Source organism: Solenopsis invicta, chromosome 12, assembly GCF_016802725.1.
Source record: "Solenopsis invicta isolate M01_SB chromosome 12, UNIL_Sinv_3.0, whole genome shotgun sequence".
NCBI classification, from domain to species: domain Eukaryota; kingdom Metazoa; phylum Arthropoda; class Insecta; order Hymenoptera; family Formicidae; genus Solenopsis; species Solenopsis invicta.
Genome location: NC_052675.1, coordinates 1,661,635 through 1,681,929, shown reverse-complemented (window position 1 = coordinate 1,681,929; position 20,295 = coordinate 1,661,635). Strand labels below are relative to the sequence as shown.

The 20,295-nt window shown below is 31.6% G+C and overlaps 3 protein-coding genes across 5 annotated transcripts; all 3 read right to left on the bottom strand.

Annotated features, from left to right (window-relative positions):
* Positions 1 to 291: 291 nt before the first annotated feature.
* On the bottom strand, positions 292 to 12,249 carry LOC105203492 (protein downstream neighbor of son homolog). Of its 3 annotated transcripts, XM_026140790.2 has the most exons (8): positions 12,181 to 12,249; positions 11,907 to 11,961; positions 9,635 to 10,267; positions 8,183 to 8,511; positions 4,427 to 4,650; positions 4,165 to 4,368; positions 2,734 to 2,914; positions 292 to 2,675 (listed from the first exon to the last, which is right to left on the bottom strand). In XM_026140790.2, the coding sequence occupies exons 3-8, from the start codon at positions 10,234 to 10,236 to the stop codon at positions 2,488 to 2,490; spliced, it is 1,728 nt and encodes a 575-aa protein (XP_025996575.1). In that variant the 5' UTR covers positions 10,237 to 10,267; positions 11,907 to 11,961; positions 12,181 to 12,249; the 3' UTR covers positions 292 to 2,487. The 3 variants fall into 3 exon arrangements, 2 of the variants coding, with proteins under 2 accessions (XP_025996575.1, XP_011170593.1); XR_003269445.2 differs by lacking the exon at positions 12,181 to 12,249 and having other exon boundaries at positions 2,734 to 2,856; positions 11,907 to 12,174; XM_011172291.3 differs by lacking the exon at positions 12,181 to 12,249 and having other exon boundaries at positions 11,907 to 12,174.
* Positions 12,250 to 14,413: 2,164 nt separating this feature from the next.
* On the bottom strand, positions 14,414 to 15,016 carry LOC120359238. Its single transcript, XM_039456048.1, has one exon. The coding sequence runs from the start codon at positions 15,014 to 15,016 to the stop codon at positions 14,414 to 14,416; it is 603 nt and encodes a 200-aa protein (XP_039311982.1).
* A 33-nt stretch (positions 15,017 to 15,049) lies between these two features.
* On the bottom strand, positions 15,050 to 16,681 carry LOC120359237 (zinc finger MYM-type protein 1-like). Its single transcript, XM_039456047.1, has 2 exons — positions 16,485 to 16,681; positions 15,050 to 16,427 (listed from the first exon to the last, which is right to left on the bottom strand). The coding sequence occupies exons 1-2, from the start codon at positions 16,679 to 16,681 to the stop codon at positions 15,050 to 15,052; spliced, it is 1,575 nt and encodes a 524-aa protein (XP_039311981.1).
* Between the last annotated feature and the right edge of the window lie 3,614 nt (positions 16,682 to 20,295).

Sequence of the window (20,295 nt, the reverse complement as noted above, 5' to 3'; positions counted from 1 at the left end):
AAAAATTGTTTTTGATAAAATATATTTTATAATATGTTTGTAAACCTTGTTTTGTTATATTTGTGTGTAAAAGTTATAAAAGGTCATTGATTTATGTTTTTTTTATAAATAAAATAAAAGTGCCTTTCATGACATTATATAATATTCCATGATCTCCCTTTTATTCCACCAAACGCATCCTTTTTCCCCCTTTAGTAATTGTAAATTACGTTTCTTCTATATATCAAATGAATTTCTACCTATAGGGTGATTGGTAAAACTTTATGGTTAATAAATGGATGTTGGTTAGAATTGTGTCGTGTTAGTATTTATTGAGTTAATGTCAAAAAACAAAATCGTATTTTACAACTTCCTCCTTTTCTTTATATCTATTTTAATAATTATCACAAGATATTTTAAATATTAATCTGATTGATTGAGTTAAAACTTAAGACTGTAATTTTTCCTTCAAACTTACACAATTATATTTCACGCAAAATGTCTAATTTGTTTCAAATTTATTTGGCGCGTAGAAACTTACTCTGACTTCTACTATCTTGTGCTCTTCATTTAGAGTACAGTTTTGTAATACAGCTCTACACATTCTATCCTATTATGAACCTAAACCTAATCCTAAACACGATGCTTCATCTGAAACACTCTCTTTCGAAGTTCAAACCTGTATCGAACTCGAACCAGGCATATAGTTGATTTCCCGTAAGCGCCTTCGAATTCTGTTTGTATCGTACAATTAAACAAGATATCCATCTCTCGTGAGCAATTTGTTCACATAGAAAGGGAAGAGAGAAAAAGGCGAGGATAGTATCAAAAGTAAAACACTCATGGAAATGGCGCGCTCGTATAACTCGAGCTGCATCGAGAAGACTTTAAAATGCGAAATCGTCTTCGCTCGACATGGCGCAGCGGTGTTGCAATACGGCGACGAACCCTGACGTAATCTCCCGGCGCGTGTTATTCACAGCCATGCCTCGCACATCGCATTGACGCGGCAAATGGATCGCTTTGTCGACGCACCACTGCCACTAACGGGACAATGTTCTTTCGACAATATTTGTCGGTAAAACTAGACGGTATATTTACCAACCGTAATTGCGACGTACAAGCAAATGATCGAGAATTATTGCATAATTCACATGAGAAAAAGAAATGCATCTCGACGTAATGAACGAATTGATTTTTCGTATTATGGACTCTCTCACTCACTCACTCTTACTCTCTCTTTCTCTCTCTCTCGGTGACCCAGGCGAGTGCGGCGACTGATTTGGGGGCAGCGGGCGAATATCGATTCGTTATTTTTAGGGGCAGTCTATCCGTTGTGCGGACCCTACCTATTTCATTCCCGGGGTTCTTGAACAGTTCTTAATGATAATGTTACTATCACTATCATTGATACTGTATTCCATTATTATTTATTTTAAAAACGTTGAAACTTTTAAATTAACAACGCAATTGTTCTTCCTACATGAAAAGCAACCGTGATTAAATCGCGAACTAAATTAGTTTGTTATAATCGTGGTCTCATTCCTTCTTTCTTTTTTATTTTAAATGCATGCACACACGATATACATATAATAAAATGGCAAAAACAATATTTGATTTTGTACATAAACGTACCAGTTAAATGAAACAGAATCTATATTGTGGTAAAAAATAAAATATATTTGTAATTTAAAGTTTTGTCAAGGCGACTGCAATATTATGTCAGTTTAAATAAAAACTTTATCAGATGTCGATAATGTTCACAGTTCCTATTTTATATGATATATTAGTATACATCTTGTAATTTAAATTACAACACATTAAATTACACGTTAATAAAAATATAAAGTTTACAATAGTGAATTGTGCACAAATGTAATTACCAACGTGTCTATATTGTTAATGGCGTGTTGCCCACAATTACATGTGTTGCTATCAGAATCATTGCAGTAAATGAATTCACATTTGTTGGCAAACATATACCTTCATAATATGACAACTTTAGATAGCAATTTTTCAGCGATATGCCAACAATTTTGAAACCATCATTAAAATTTGTACTGTTGACGTTATGTCATAATAATTTAAAAAATCACACAACTATTATATTGTTGACAATGCAGAGGAACTATGATGCTGCTACTTTGTTATTAAATTGCTGGCAAGACACATGTACATTATTGTCCGAATGCTGTTTTAATATCGGTATATTCGAAATTGTTTAAGACAGATATAAGACAATTTATCAACATCATAAGCAATCAAATTTGCGTGACTTTGTTTAGGCACTTTGTTATTTGGGTCATTATATTAGATATAACATTAGACACCTTTTTATTTTTATAAACATAACAATATTTCGTTATTGGATGTTACATGCCGTCAGCAATTTAATATTGCTGAAGACAAGAAATGTTGACTACTTTCTTTTAAAATTAATTCTTATGAGTACAAAGATCTATACTTAAAGGTGCCATAGTTATTTTGAAACTATACATATTATTATGGTCACGACCATGTATATAGTCCGTTAAAAAACTTGAGACTATCTAAGATTTCTATCCTGGCTGGGTCGGGACTGCAAAAATGGCTCAATAATTCTTCGTTGAATCCACAATCGGTTAGATTTTCTTGCCCAAAAATGTTAGGTAATATCATGGTATCATGATCTTCTCCTTTTGTGACAATCGCATGGCCTAGAAATACAAATACAAATATTTTTGCTCTTTGTCATATGTATTCGCGTAACCTTACCGTGCTTCGCAGCAGAAAAAGAAGTTGTCGAGGCCAACTGCGCGCAGCTTGCCGAATATTGTTCCAATTGACTGGATTTCATCAAATGACAGAGAGAAGGCAGTACATGCGGTAAAAGGGGTCCTTTCAATTCGAGAGAATAGTATTTGTCGTTATTATCGCGCACTACGCTTTCTCGAACCTTTGTCATTAAAAAAAAAATACAGTTGTGTATTTTTTTACTAGAACAAGATTTTATAATACAACAAAAATAATTTTTTTTATATAATAACGTAACAAAATAATTTTTTTTCTACAAAAAATTCGATATGTACATGTAAGTAAAGACGAAATTTAGCACAAAAATGTGATTCGTTCCGTAAGATTAAATTATTTGAAATTTTTATGTATACAGTAAAGTTTAGAAAAAGTTGTTTCGATTGCAAGATGAAATTTGCAATAATGAAAATAATATTGTATATAAAATTCATATAAAATTAGTCGTCGAATTTAAAAATATAAAAATTAAAGTGAATATTAACGAAAAAAATGTGTAATCACTGCTTTTATTAATAAAAAAGATGTGATCTTTCATCATCTTACTTTTCTCTAAATACTTTAATTTTATTATTTTCGTATTCAGTAATCAATTTTAAATATGGAAATTGTGAGTTTTAGATAATCGTAAAATTTCATATTGTATCAAGGCAAAAGTAACCTACTTAAACTTCAAATGCATAAAAATTGCAAATAACTTGATCACACGAAAAGAAATCCATTTCTATGCTAGATTTTATCTCCACTCTCACAAACATATAAAGTTTTTCATGGATGAAAAATGCTATCGTAATGTAATAACAATGAATTGTGTTCTTTATTAAGGTAAAGTGGTACAATTTCAAACTCTTAACATATATTTTTATTTTTGTAAACACAAATGCAATCAAACATTTAAATTTTAGTGTAGAAAGTTTGTAATCTAAATTATTTAAACATGAATATAAAAAAATTACTGTTGATGTGATCAAAGTGGTAATTTGTTTTATTTTAATAGATTTCGAAAATATACCGTAATAAGTAACATTTTGAATATAGCATAATACAATTGTATCACTGGTATTTCCCACAAATAAACCGGTTCCTTTTTTAGCAACTACATTTTGTGATGACAGAAGGGGAATAGATTAAAAGGTAAATAATATTAATATTAAACTATTGTACTGCTCAGATTTGCATCTAAACATTTCATGTAATATTCGAAATTAAACCCTCAAATAAAAAGAACTGCTTTCCGTATAATTTTTACACAATGAGACTAACAAAATAAAATTATTTTATTGACATTATGCAATAAAATTAGAATTATCAAATTTGAACCTCGAAAACCTTGAAAAATTTATTTTGCTCAATTGTACCACGGTCGAAATTATACTACCTTATCTTACGTAATACCTTAAGCGGTTTTAACGTGGCACCATGGAAAGCCGTTGGAGCCAAGAGCGTAGGAGGAATACCGGCTAATGCACCAGTCACCGCAATAGCCGATTTACAATTAATTAAAAAGTTAAACAATGCCTGCGTCTCCACACCTTTTACGAATACAAGGGATTGTCTCAAGCTATCCATTTCGTTTTCTTTCTCCAAAGTCATTCTCGCCTAGAATGAGCCGATGTTAAGATAAATTCAGAGAGTGCACATTTTTATACATATACACCTGTGAGTTATGATTAATTTTCTTAATTTCTGAATTTTCTACTCCAAGACTCTCTAGCCATGCATCTTGAGTTTCATCATCATCATCATCTTCTTCGTAATTGTCATTCTCTCGCTGACAATCCACAGTATTAGTAGAAATAGCATCTGCAGTCTTAGAATCAGAATCTGTCACATCAGATTGTCTCTTCGAATCCTTCCTTAAAGGCATAGAGTATTCTATTTCTGAAATATATTAAAATAGACACAATTAATATTTTAAAGCAGAATAGGGTGACTAGTTAAAAAGTTAAACGTTAAATAATAATATAAAGGTAAGAAAGTCTATGTTGATTGCAGTGGAAGTGCTGAATAATAATTTTTACAATCTCCAGTCCAACGAATATACGAACTGCGCGAAGCATAATTATTAAAGTCTAATTTGAAAAGTATTTAATAAAAAATAACTATTATAGTGTTTTGAAAAGCTCTCAAGTTCGATTGTCAATAAATGCAATAAAAAATAGGAATTTTTATTTAAAAATTACAAAACTTTTTTTACGTTTTAATTTAAATAGTGCCAGCCAAGGTCACGCTAATATTTTTGTCTACTGCATTACTTTCTATCACTTTTGTATGAAACATTTCTTTGGAAATACTTAGTTTTCGAAATATTAAGCAGTTCCAATACTTTGTATTTTTTATTGCATTTTCTTGCAGTTGATCTCAAAAACTTTTCAAAACTTTACAATGAAGCAATTTTTAATTAAATACTTTCCGAGTTATGAGGCTTAAAAGTTACAATGTACTGTAATTTTCAAGCCATGAGACAAATTATGAAACTTGGAAAATACTTAATGAAAAATAACTTCATTTTAGTGTTTTGACACTTTTTTAAATGCTAATTTTTTAAGATATTCAAGTGGTCTAAAACTTTTTATATACCCTGCATACTTATATACACATAATTTAATATTTTTCTTCTTTTTTACTCATTTTCAATTTTATATTAAATAAAACAGTTTCAGTAATATTTTTTTGTTAATTTCAACCTAAAGTTACTTATTTCTGTAACTGCCTTTTCTCATATCTTTTTCTTAGTAAGAACGAATATGGTTCATACTAAAATTGAGATTTTTTAAATTAAACTTTTTTTTTTAATTGCGAGATTAATGTTTTATTTTTAACGAAATGTTACGACTATAAACAGATACCTTAGAAATTAAAGTAAAATTAAATTTATATATTTAAAAAAAAATTTAAGCAACAAGATCAAAATATCAATATTTAGGACATTATCAGTAATTGAGTTATTTAACCTATATTCCTAAAAGTATTAGGGTCAGTCAAATGAAAACGAGACAGTCTGTATAACGAGCATGGAGCGAATGTTCGTAACCCTTTTCGGTGTGTTTATAGTCCTCTGTTGGGAATTAGGGGAGAACGGCGCAAATGTTCACCGCTGTGTCGTTTGTTTCCGTTTGTTTTCTGTTCCTGAACCCCATGAATTAGTGTGCACTTAAAATGAAATAGATATATATTTGAAAGTTAGTGAAAGCAAGAAAGAACGTTCCAGTGTAGTTTAGTGCAGGAATAGAAAACAAGCCTTTTGTTAAACGTGCTCGAAGTGAGATCAACGCGTGTGTGCGTCATCATATGGAGGCCGGGAAAGAAGAACAGCGAGATGTAGTGCGATTTTTAACTGCGAAAGGGCTGTCAGGAAGTGCAATTCATGCCCAAAATGTCTGCTGTGCATGACGAACAAAGTACGTCACGTGCGCGTGTGTTTGCGTGGAATAAACGAATTCGAGAAAATCATTTATTCCATGTAAACACACGCGCACGTGACATATTGTGTTCGCCATGCACAGCAGACATTTGAACATGAATTGCACTTCCTGACACCCCTTCCGCAGTTAAAAACCGCACTACACCTCGCTGTTCTTCTTTCTCGGCCTCCATAGTGATGTCAAACGCACACACGATGCGCTGACTTCGAGCACGTCTAAAGCTATAGGCATACGATGCGATTTTTTTTTTGCTAGAACGCATGCGAGTCATACTGGCGATGCTGCTAGAAATATGGCGTATTGTGTGCTACCAGCCCCCTCCGACTCAAGCTTTTATCCGTTCCATTAATGACCAAAAAGTTATAGGCGATATTATCTAATTGGCTGGTGGGTCCGTGGTAAGAGTATATTATTTTCTTATTTTGTGTGGGATCGACTTCGTAACTTTTAAGAGCGGTATCTTTATCGTTATGTTATTTTGAGTATAACATATAATATATAAATTACTTTATACAAAAGATTGAACTACGTAACGTTAACGATGCAAAAGAAATTTTCTGAAAAGCTCAGAGAAAGAATTCTTTTCTCATCTGGAAATGCATTAAAATTGATGATGTACGATTTATTAATTCTTTTTGAATTTCTTTTTAACTCTCTGTACTATCTGGGAATACAATAAAATATAAAAAATAATTTTATTATAATTAACCTTTCATATTTTACAAAATTTGGAAATTTTTTTTATACATTCTTTTTATACGTTCTTTTTTATTATTATTTAAATTGCAACAATATTGTGTTAATTTTATGTGTAAATAATAATAAACAATATAAGAAATTACATCCATTTTATGAACTTTACAAGGGAAAGTTAATGCATTTGATTCAATAATATCGCAACCGACAACTATACGTTTCATTTTTTTGTTTTAGCATATGCAAAATAAATTTTCTTTACTATTAATTTAATCCTCGTGAACTTCATCAATCCGTGGTTAGCCGGTTGGGACCCGCTCACTCATCGGCCAACTAGATAATATCGCCATTTACAACTTTTTGGTCATTAACGGAACGCGGTAGCACATGGGAAATATACAAGAGTCGGAGGGGGCTGCAGTCCGTTTGGGGCATCGAACGTGTGCGAACATGTTCGTCCATTACCGGAAATATTTTGAATTCGCCGATTGCATCACAATCGGCAATTAGCTGTTTTAGTTATAACTTCGATTTTGTTTACTCATAAAGACTTTGTATTTCATTTTTTTTTCTGGAACTAAATCTTGATCTGAAGCACACAGGGAATTTGCATCCCTTTTATTCGAGGAATGGCCTTAACGTTCCTGACTTAGTGAAACAGAAACGGGTGCCAAATTGTCTAAGAAGAAGAAGAAAGAGGGGGCTGCGTGCTACTATGCGTGCTAACATGCTGGTTTTCAATGACATCTGTTACTATTTTTTCTGCGAGATTTGCTGCCAAGTAAAGAATTGGGTTAGAATACAGATATTCTTACAGAAATATAATACTAACAGTATTAAATAGGTAGTAATTAAAGTAATATATTACTTATTTTAAATATTAAGTATATACTGTAAGAATATCTGTATTCTAACTCAATTCTTCATGTACTTACTTTGTTAGCAGCAAATCTCGCAGGAAAAATAGTAACGGATCTGTCACTAAAAACCAGCATATTAGGACGCATAGTAGCACGTAATACGCCATATTTCTAGCAGCATCACCAGCATGACTGCTAATAAAATGCCTCGCATGCAATCTAGAAAAAAAAATCGCATCATGTGCCCATAGCTTAACAAACAAATGACACAGCGGTGAACACTCACACCGTTCTCCCCTAATTCCCAATAGAGGACACGTCCATAAACATACCGAAAAGGATTACCAACGTCCTCGCCATGCTCGTTATACAGCCTGTTTCGTTTTCATTCGACTGACCCTAATAAATAAACAGAATTCACTTGTTCCTTACCTTCTTGTTTTAATGACTGGCGGAATCCTCGTGTTGTAGGTGTGACAAGAGCATGAATCTCCGATAATCCACAAATACCGGCAGCACGGAAGAGCACTGTAAATGTGTTCGCGCACACATAAAAGTATGGACACTGCCTCACTCGCAATAAATGAAACAAAGATCTGAAGCTGTCACACCATTCTCGATACAATGCATCTTTCATATTTTGATTATTTACTATTGATGAGTTATTGACGAGAGATGCACTCACTTTGCCAGCAAAGCGAGGGAATAACTCTAACCATGGTAAAGATGGATGTTGCCATATTAAGCAGCATTGATGAAACCTATATCAGAACATTTAATGAGCATTATTATCAAACTTGAAAAAAGCCAAAGTTGGATGAGTTAATATATATTTTTTAATTAAATTAAAATAAATAGCTTAATTAAATTATTGGTCATGCAACTTTTAAAAAAACTAAAATTAAGTTTTAGTTATGTTAAAAGTTACATAAATAAAAAATTGCGTTAAGGTTAAAATAAGTTAAAATTTTGAAGAATTGCATTAATTATCATAAAGACATAATTTTTTAAATAGTTAATTATCCTGCAAATAAAAATAAATTCAAATAAATTGAAAATTGCATGTCAGTTTAATTTATTTATGTTTGCGTTTTAAGTATTTTTATCTCAAAGTATTTTTGGATTCAAATGGATTCAAATACAAAATGTGTTATTCATCAATTTGAAATCAGATGGATTCATGTGCCCATTATGTTATTCTTGGATTCAAATTGAGATACGAAATGAGCTATTCATCATGTTGAGTGTGAATTTGGATGTATTTATATTCATATTATATTACTTTTGGATTCAAATACAATAAATTTTAAAAATTTGAAGCGCAAATTTGAAATGTTCAAATGAATTCATTTATACCCATTTCATTTTTGTTTGCTGGGTGAATTATTCTAAATAACAAAACAAAATAAAATCTCTCTTTACGTAGTCAACTGCAAAAACCTCAGATCTTAATTGTTGGATCTTCTTGAAGATCAAGATCATTGAACTTTTCTGTCGCTCGTTGTTTATTGCAAAATTATTAACAAAACAATATTTATAAATAGAATGTAATTTTTGAGAAAAGTACATCTTTAATGTTATAAAAAAGATAAATCTAAAATATTATGAATAAATAGATATATAAATAGAAATTTCTGGCAAAAATCAAACAAGTCCAAAGATTTTTTCTTTTCTTCTTTTAAATGAATCCTCGAAATATTATTCAAAGCCTACAACTTTTTTTTGTTCTTTTACTTATTATATGTCTAGAAAAAAATTATCATATTTATACAATAAACAACTTAAAGATAAAACATTCTTTATTTCCTGAAAATTTAATTTTTCGAACTTATTTAATTTTTGTAAGAAACCCTTTAAATATGGTCTAGTGACAAAAAAATCAACCTTGCATTTGGACTAGTGTCCAAAGTTGTCTCTTTCTCTCCAATATTTAAACATCTCACAAATCCTGTGGTACCTGATGCTTCTTCACTTGTCTTGAGCTTACCATTCCATGGAAAAGGCTTTGGTGACATAAATTTTATTATAGTTTTCAATGTCCAATCTATAGGAATATACTTTGTGCCTTTTGAGAAATCTGGAGTGTGACTAGTTGAATCCAATTTTGAAAGAACATTAGCAAAAGTTAAAGAATCCTTTATAGATGTATCTGTTGATTTTTCTCGTTGAACTTCAATATTTAACAATTCGAACAATGTGTTGTCATTACTAATCTCTAATCCAGCTGAGGTTATATCTTTTTGTTTCTTACATGTTTCATTAATGGCAAAAGGATTCTTACGCTTCTGACAGTAAGATATATGTTTCAGTATATTACTACTAGAGTTAAGCGTATCTAAATTCGTAGTAGTTTGTCGAGTGTCAATAATGATAGTTTTCTTTATACGTGCTTGAAGTGCGCGTTTCTTTAATTTCATACGATGCAGTTGCATCACTTGATCGGGGCGTGTCCATTCCAATGTGTTTGAATTTTCCGATTCTGACATTGGAGTATGTAAAGTTAGATTTGATACACCGCTGTAAAAATTTTCATTATATAAGAAAACTGAAGAAAATTATATAATACTCATGTTACTAAATTTTTTATTATATGACTGATATTCTTTTAGCTGGTTCTCATATTTAAAATCATCTTATTATGTATAGATAACATTAAAATAATTTTACATTCATGTATATAATAATAATAATAATAATAATAATAATAATAATAAGTACATATACAATATATTGTACATCAATGCATATAATATATTAAAATGTCAAAAACTTCGACAATATTGTTGAAATGTAGGTATTATTATATAGAATACCCACCCCACCTCAAATTTTGATAAAAATATACTCATTTGATGCATTTTCACTCAAAACAAAAGAAACTGGCAGAAAAAAGCAGAGGTCTGACTCGCAAAACTAATTATAAAGCATTAAAGTTTGAGACTTTAAAGATTAAGATATCTGTTATACTGATACACTATGCACTTTGTGCACATACTGAAGGAAGGAATATAATTAGGAAATACGTTACAATCTTGTAGATTTTTACTAAAATACTAGATCTTATGACAAATTTAAATCAAGTATCTCAACATTGTTGAAAAACTTATTTGTTTTTTTCATGTTCAATACACCTTTTTCGGCATTCAGCAACATATATTAGTTTCTTTGTAGTTACACTTTCCATACTTGTTGTTAAGCAGCAAATCATATTAGATTAAAAAATGTATTAATTGCTGAATGTATTACTATGAAATTCTTGTATAACTATCGACGCATTAAGGATTCAAAATCTTGAGTCGAAACGTATGTCTATTCTACTTAAAAAAAACAGATCGATTAATAGCGTTTAATGTATGTCCTTGTAATTTGTTAATTTGGCACACAAACAACCTGAGCTGACTCACATAGGTTATATTCAATTCCTGTTTTATTAATTTTTACTACTATTTTTACAAATATTGTGCTACATATACATATACATATACACACACACAAACACACATACACATACATATATATTTATTTTCCATAAATATAAATGTTTTATAAAATAAGTCTGCACTGTGGTTACGTGTGCAATTAATTCCTAAAAATAAATATTCTCTGCTTCAAAACACAAATTCTCTGCTTGAAGATCACAAAAATTATATAAGGAAATAGTTTGCATTTTGAAAGTAGAGAATTTGTTTTTAAAGCAGAGAATTGATGTTTTAAAACAGGGAATTTAAAAACACAAATGCTCTGCTTTAAAAATGCAAATTATTTTTTTATATAATTTTTTATGTAGTCTAAAAGCAGAGAATTTGTTTTTAAAGCAGAATATTTGTGTTTTAAAACAGAGAGTTAATTTGTTATAACCGCTTAGTACGCGATTGTATGACAGATATTTTAACCTCTAAAGTCTCGAACTTTAACGCTTAATAACTCTCTTCGTGAGGAAGACCGCCGCTTTTTTCTGTCAGATTCTTTCGTTTTTCTTTCTTTTTTGAGTGAAAATGAATCAAATAAGTAAATTTTTATCAAAATTTGAGATGAGGCTGGTATTCTATATAATTACCGAAATATATAGGTTATGCAGAACTTTTCGCTGAGGACAACGTTCAGTTAAAGTACTAATTATCTCATAATTTTTAATAATGAAAAAAAAAATACATACCGTTTTTTATTATTTGTCGATCACTTATAAATACTGATGAATTGTTAAGTTTCGTCTAAAAAGGTTTTTAACATTATATTTACAAACACAACAAATGTGTTTCGTAAAGCCACAGAACATAGGCTTGTTTTCTGTTCCTGCACTAGACTGCACTGGAACGTTCCTTCTTACTTTCGCTAACTTTCAAACATCTATCTATTTCATTTTAAGTGTATGTACACTAATTCAGAGAGTTCAGGAACAGAAAACAAACAACATATGTAAAGAAACTCACTGCTCAAGGTGTAATAATGGCTGTGTTCCGTTTTTACTGTCAGTACTGAAAATTTATAGTTCACGTCACATATACTATACATTTTCAGTACTGGCAGTTAATATCGGAACACAACCAATAGGTCTGTTCGAGTTGCTTGAAATCCCCAAAAATGTTTGCACTCGAGATGAGATAAATATATATTCGATTGTAAGAAAAAGAGAGACGACAAAGAAATTAATTCAAAAAGGGCAGCAACACGAACAGGCCTAATAGGCTTGTTTTCTATTCCTGCACTAGATTGCACTGGAACGTTTCTTCTTGCTTTCACTAACTTTCAAATATATATTTATTTCATTTTAAGTGCACACTAATTGAGGGACAGTTCAGAAACAGAAAACAAACGGAATAGCGTTTTTCACTGGGAAAACTAGTGCGCACTGAGTGTGCACTCGTCGCTGGCAATTGGACGTTTCGATTTGCGCGATGACGGTGCCAACGGAAACGCCCAATTACCTGCAGCAAATGCACATTCAGTGCACTTCCAGTGAAAAACACTATAAGAAAGGTAAAGCATTCCCGAGGATAAGCAGTGGTCAGCCAATCAGAAATGTGTTAAAACTAAAATAGTGGAGAATAGTGAAGTCTTAGAACATATAATGGGTCGATTATGAAACTTTTTCCCTAAAGGGGAAACGTGAAAAGTGAAAAATTTCTCCATTCACTTCAATAGTAAAGATTTTCACTTTTCACGTTTCCGCCCTAGAGAAAAAGTTTCATGATCGATCCCCCTGAACACGTGGCAGAAACCTTTGAATATCTTTCCCCATTAATGTTTAACCGCGCTCGTTGTCGTCGCATCATCGTCGGTCCGGGTATCGGTATAAAGTCACTAGATTAATAAAGTACCGCAATTCATAAGACTCAATGTATAAGGATTTGGAGCCAAAATGGCGTCGGAAAGTGTAAAGAGTGCACACTTTCATAATGTATGTATCTACACATTAAGTGCAATTATTTACCGTGAGACACCGTGAGATGCGTTAGATCTGTTGTGTTATTGTTGTACTCTGAGAAATTAAACGTTTAAAAACATGCCTAATTTCGAATAAATTAAAACCTTTAGACTCTATTAAAGTGTTTTTAAATAATTGTCGTACAGACTTTGTGCCATCATGCCACAATATTGTTGTTAAACTTATCAAAACATTTATTATAGGACGCATCCATTTTACCTTCAAAAAAATATATTAATATTAACACATATAGAATACGCATATATAATATTAACGCATATTGAACACATATAGTAGTAAAAGAGTTGCAATAAAGTCATATGTGAATAAGAACCATTGTAAACAAAATTAATTTATATAGTTTATGATTTTCTTTCTTATTTAAATACATTTATACACATATGCACGTTTTAAATGTGCCGCATGTTGGAGCCAAAATGGCGGAATGATTGCGGTACTTTATAAATCTAGTGACTTTAGGTCGTGCATCGCCATCGTCGGTCCGGGTATCGATAAAAGATTGGCGAATCTATGCTCTGTAGTCAGGGCCGCCGAGAGGTTTGCCGGGCCCCAGGGCTACTATCTCAGACAACACACTGTAAAAAAGTTTGTAATTTTTTACAACTATTATAATGGGCAATTTTGCGACCCACTGTAATAATTATAAATTTACACAAGTTTGTTTTTGCAATATACAAGTAAATTGTACTTGTATTTGTATATTGCAAATACAAACATGTGTAAATTTACAATTATTATAGTGGGTCTTAAAATTACCCACTATAATAGTTGTAATTTTACACAAATTTTTTACAGTGCATGTTATAAATCGAGACATAAGATATCTTAAAGACGCCTTTAAACGATTTTTATTATACGTCTTTAAAATACCTAATGTCTTGATTTGACATTATGTTGTTTAAAATTACTGTTCTCCCTCCTTCAAAGGCAACTCTTTACAAATTACAAAAAAATATTCTTTTTGCCATCAAAGCGAACTGTAGAAGTTGGTAGAAAACTCTTCACAAAGTACAGCCAGTGTAAATCAATAAAAAATACTACTAATCATAAAATTTTTAATTATAAATATTTACTTATAATTATAAATATTTAATTATAATTGTAAATATTTACTTGTATATAAATACTTAAATACATTGCACACGAAAAGGCAAAGCTCACTACAATCTGCATTACACAAGCTGGCTTACATTATTACACATATTGCACAATGATATTTAAATATTGCATTTTCTGGCCTTTTTTGAAGCAAAATCGTTAATTAAACTCTCCATGTTGACTTGTCTCGCGAGTTCAGCTTCCACAGCCAACACACCCAGGCTGGATAGCCTGTCCTGAGACATGGTGGAACGCAGAACACTCTTAACTCGCTTCAGAGTAGAAAATGACCTTTCAGCACTAGCTACTGTTGCGGGAATTGTTAGGAAGATACGGAGAGCGATGCACAAATTAGGAAACAAACAAGCAAGATTCATTTTTTGAAGAGCATTCAATAGTTCTAAAGGTTGCAGAGTTTCTTCGCCGAAATTTACAACGTAAATGGTTTTCAAATCCTCTGCTTCATTCACAAGCTCATACTGCAGATCTATAGAATACTTGCGCACCAAATTAGTTGCTCGTTTTTCAATTTCGTCCTTTAACATAGAGCGCATTTTCCAAAGGACGGAAAAGTTTTCACAAAGCTCTTGCATAGATTTAAAGCGCTCAGTTAGGTCTTCAATCACTTGATCTAAAATAACATAGAAAACTTCTCTTTTGAATGTCACATCTGCAGTTACTTGTCCTGCTCCGTCGTCTTCATCTTCTTCTTCGTCTGCCATTTTTCTTCGCTTACGACCCCTCTTTGTTTCCTCTTAGAAAGATTCTGGCCATCCGATATTTTTGGCCACGATGACAGCTTCATTCAAAATATTCTCCCATCCTTCATCACGTAAAGCCTTCAACTCTGCTATTAAACTACTTAAATTTTTGCAAGTAACATCAACTATTGCCCCTCGAGCCTGAATTATTTTATTGACTATGTCAATAGGTTTCAAAATTTTCACCCAAATTGATGACATAACTAAACATTTGAATGTCCGTACATAATTCTTGAGCCCATTGACGTCACGCTGAGACTCTGCTGATAAGTTGAGATGTGACAACTCATTCAGTGCTTCCGCTATTCCTGGGAGATGAGCAGCAAAAGGTTTTACACTCTCGATTCTGGCAGACCAGCGAGTTTTAGAGGTTGAGTGCAGAGAGTGACCTATTTTCTTCTGTAATATTTCCCATCTTTGGGGACTGGAACTAAATAAATTATACAATTTTTGTATAACTCCGAAGAATGTAAGGGCAGCACTACAACTCTCAGCTGCATGCACTCCGCAAAGATTGATAGAGTGGCAGGCGCAAGCAGAATAGATCGCTAGATTGTTGACAGCCAGTATTTTTGCCTGCACCCCTTTATAAGCACTTTTCATGTTGCTGCCGTTGTCGTAGCCTTGTCCTCGACAATCTGCTAAAGGAATTTTAAATTGCTCAAGTTTTGATACTATAAGCTGGGTAATGGCTTCCCCTGTTTTTTGAGCACAATCAGCAAATGTCAAAAAACGCTCTTCGATTTTATAAATTCCTCCAGCTTCATCGGTCAAATTTACATATCTTATTAAAAATACCGTTTGTTCAATGTGAGCAGAGTCTGGGGTTGCATCCACAATTATTGCAAAATACTTTGCTTTTTCACGTTTTTGAAGAATATAGTTTATTACTTCGGCTGCGCAGATATCTATAAACTCGTTCTGAATATCTGATGATAAATAGTGTACCTGTAGTCTTGTACCGGTTTCTTGCGAGTGACGCACTTTCCGTAAATGGTCATTTAGGATCGGATCATATATTGCTAGAAGTTCGAGAAGTCCAAGAAAATTACCATTGGAAAGGTCTCCAATTCTGTTACTGTCTCCGCGAAAAGCCAAACCCCTCTCACATAAAAACAAAGTTACATGAAGTAGTCGCTTTAAGATTTCTTTCCACACTTCTTGCTCATGTTGTATAGACTTAAACAATAAGCCACTTAATGAAGTGTCCATTTTCAATTTTCTCTGTTCCGTTTTCCATGCGATGTAACAATTCTTGTGCGAAGCACTTCTCTCATGTTCAGGTACTTTGTCATGTAATTTCTTCCACTTTTGTGTAGTGGAATAACCTTCAGATGATGTTAAAGCTGATCGTTGAGATTGTGGAAGTCTGCTGAAAATTCTGCATGGCAGATAATAGAGGGCTTTCTTTGTTCTACTCTATACTAACCAATCTCTAGGCACAAATTCACCATTCGCTAGTTTCTTCTTAAAGATGGAGATCGGCAGTACACCTCCTGTACTATCTTCTGGAAAACTTTCAGGCAACTTTTCGTGCGATTTTGTAATATCAATTTCAATGTTAAAAGTGGGCGATCCTACATCGAAATATGTTTTAGTGATTGGCGTTGACGATGCTGAAGACATTAATATTAAATTATTTGGAAGAGTATGATTATCAGTGTCAGCATCAACGCAAACAGACTGAATTTTGTCTTTATGTGATGTCGAAGGTTCTGACGTTGAAAAGAGCTCTAATGAAGTTGCGTCTTGAGAAGTAGAAGGCTTTAAAAATCTGGACAAAGAAAGTTGTTTTTTTGATGCGTCTTTAAGGTTTTTCTCCCACTCTTCTTTTTCCTTCCTCTTTTGTGCTCCTGATTTATATTTGTAGCTTATTTTTAATACTATTATTTCAAACACACACTTCCTGTCAAAGAAACAGACATGAATGAATAATCGATTTGAAAATATATTGTCGAACGAGGTACCTAATTATCGGATCTAAATAATTATGTGCCAGTTTTAATCGTAACACGAGTACAATTACAATTCCAACACACGTTTTTTCTGCTCTTACCTTTCTGGAAACTGCAGTCAAATAATATCTATGAATCCAACACGGTGTCTTATATAAAATCCAGAAATAAATAACTCTATGTTACAACTTTTTTCAACTTCATGCTATATGATCGTAAAAGAATTGAAAGCGCACGTATACGCGACTTTGATTTAAGCGACAAGCGAACTGCGGCACTGCGGATTTCGAGACGTAACGTGAGAACGCTGGCAGAGATCGGAGATAACTGATAGTGGCTTGTTTTATTCTCCGGTGACTCCGGTAAGCCGATTTTGAAAAGAATAAATAAGAGAGCGACGCGAGTCAGTCAATTAGTTTGCAGCTCTATTCTATGCAAGTTACATCGCGTATTTAGCGAGCTTCTACAATACAAATGTAAAACAAATAAGACGGTATGATTTGATGTGTCTAAACTAGATATGCTGCGAGTAAAAATTAAAAGATTCTGCGTTGTCTACTCCTATGTCGTATTTAGATTTATGTCTTTGATATAAATATATAATAAGAACATCATCAATTATCTCCTTATGTTTAACTCTATGAATTATAATTTATAGATTGTGTATAAACATGAACCTCCCCTCTATGAATATTATTTTTTTAAAACCATGTTTTTTATTAAAAAAAAGGTTACTTCTTTTGTGCTAAAATCCGTGGCCGCGGGCCCCCTATGAGAGTCCGGGCCACGGGAATATAGCCCTCCCTGCCCCGCCCTCTCGGCGGCCCTGTCTGTAGTATCCGCGTGTTGTCTGCGGCGAGTGGGGCGACGGTGAATCTGAAGAATTTCGCTTTCGAAGAACAGTTTTTTTTTTGTTGTCTGTATTATTTCAGGATTTGTACACATATGATATTTTAATACAGTGATGAAAATAAAATTATAAGAATTGTCTATGTATATTAACATCGTAATTATTAAATGATAAATTAAATTAAAATTAATTAATAATTTTTAGTTGGATTCCACTATTCCCAATCAGCAGACAATGTTTTTTTAAATATTTAAAATACACAATAATAAATATTTAAAAAATATTGTTTGTTGATGCGATTTTTAATACTAAAAAATTTTATATAAAAACAGTTATATAAAAACAGTTATATAAAAACAGTTTAATAAAAAAGTAAAATTTTACAAATCTTTATTATAATAATTAATAAACATTTTCAAAATATTTACCATAATATTTATCGTAATAATTAATAAACATTTTTAAAATATTTATCATAATATTTATCATAAATATTTTTGAAACTTTTATAATAAATATTTATGATCAGTCCAATCTACGGCCATAAAAACATTTATTAAATGTTTATGATAAATGTTTATGAAATATTAAAATAAATATTTTAAATATTTAGTAAATGTTTAATAAATATTTTGTACTATTTGGGAAATTATTAAGAAAAACTATTTTTAAAGAATTATTAATTTTTAATGAGAGAGATTTGAAAATAGCAACTTCAACTTTACTAGGGCACACTTTGATGCAAAAGGGTTTCAAAGACAAAGAGTTAAACTGGCAGCTTAGATTTTTTCCCACAGAAATGCTGCAGCTATTCAATATTGCAGACAAGAAGGCTTTTTAAATGATCCAAATTGACAAACAATGGCAAACATGTTGAAATTAACAAATAATTAGTTTGACATTTTAAATACCCAATCAAAATTTAAAAAACACTTTGGTTTACGTGCCTATGGAATTGATGTGGAACACCAGGACATTATTCTTAACGAAATGAATAAATTAATTTTAAAAATGAGAGTATTTGGAAGAAAAACACTATTGCTATTTTAAAAAGGCATTCTAATAGTCAATTCATCTTTAAAACAATTGCTTCATTATTTAAAAGAAAAATATACTTGCGACAATTTCAAGCCAGAATATATAATAACTCGACGATTGTGTCAAAATATATTAGAAAATTTTTTTGTATACATTCGGTCCATGGGAGGAACTCATGATCATCCCTCACCTGTACTTCTGCAGATTAGATTGAAGTAGTATATTTTAGGAAAACATTCGGAACGTGGATTGTCTGAAAAAGAACACAGAATCTGACGAAGCCTCAAGTATAATGGACTTACAAGATGCCTCTCATTCCTTAAACGAATTAGAATTAAATTTTGAACAAGACAAATACACAAGAGAAATGGCCCTATTTAATAAAGGTTTAGAAATGACAAAAGAAAACTTTAATGAAGGTATTTGTGAAGCAACAGTAGAAGTGGAGAAAAGTGGAGATAATTTTTATTTTTACTAAAATATCTTCGATCGATTGTATATCACATAATTTAAAAATTACAAAAGTGAGCAAATTCATTTGATATCCATTGAAATATAACGAGTAAATTTGCTCACTTATGTAATTTTCATCAAGATACACAATCTTCGACAGACAAAACGTAATTAAAAACATAAGGCCGGTATTCATAGTTGATTTTTATATTTGAGACCGTTTTAAGATCATCTTAAGATGTCATCAACCAATCAGAGAGCTGATATTAGTATCTTAAGACTTTACTTAAGACACGGTCTTGGCATAAGAATCAATTATGTACCAATCATAAAAAAATTACCAGTAGTTTCAGAGATATCGTACGGATGGATAGACATTTGTATAAGTAAGTAGTTTTTTTATTAAGTAATATTTATTACTTAATGAAAAATAATTGCTGAAATAATTATAAATATAATAAATAATTCAATCATAATATTACATATTGTAATATTAGTATATTGTAATATTATAATAATAATAAAATAATTTAATTATAATATTGTTTGATTTATTACAATTGTATTTTTCCTTTCTTACTTTTCTTTCATTAGAGATTCAGTAGCAAAGTACCTCAGTAGACGAACTAAAATTATTAAAAGAATTTGAAAAAGAAGTAGCACTGCATACTATAGAAACTTTAATTTATGTAGTGGGATTGTCGCGCACCAATTTTGTTCTTCATACTCTCATCTCGGCGTACCGACATCAATTATGGAACCACTTATTAGTAGAAATAATTTGTTATCGCGCCTTTCAAGAGGCAATTGTATTTATCTAGCAGAATCGTTTATTTTTGTTGCAAAAATTATGGAAGATGAATTTTCAAAATTTCATAGACTCACATTTAACAAAGAAAGTGGAATTTTTGATAAATTAACAAATTGCGTGTGTGCGAAGATAG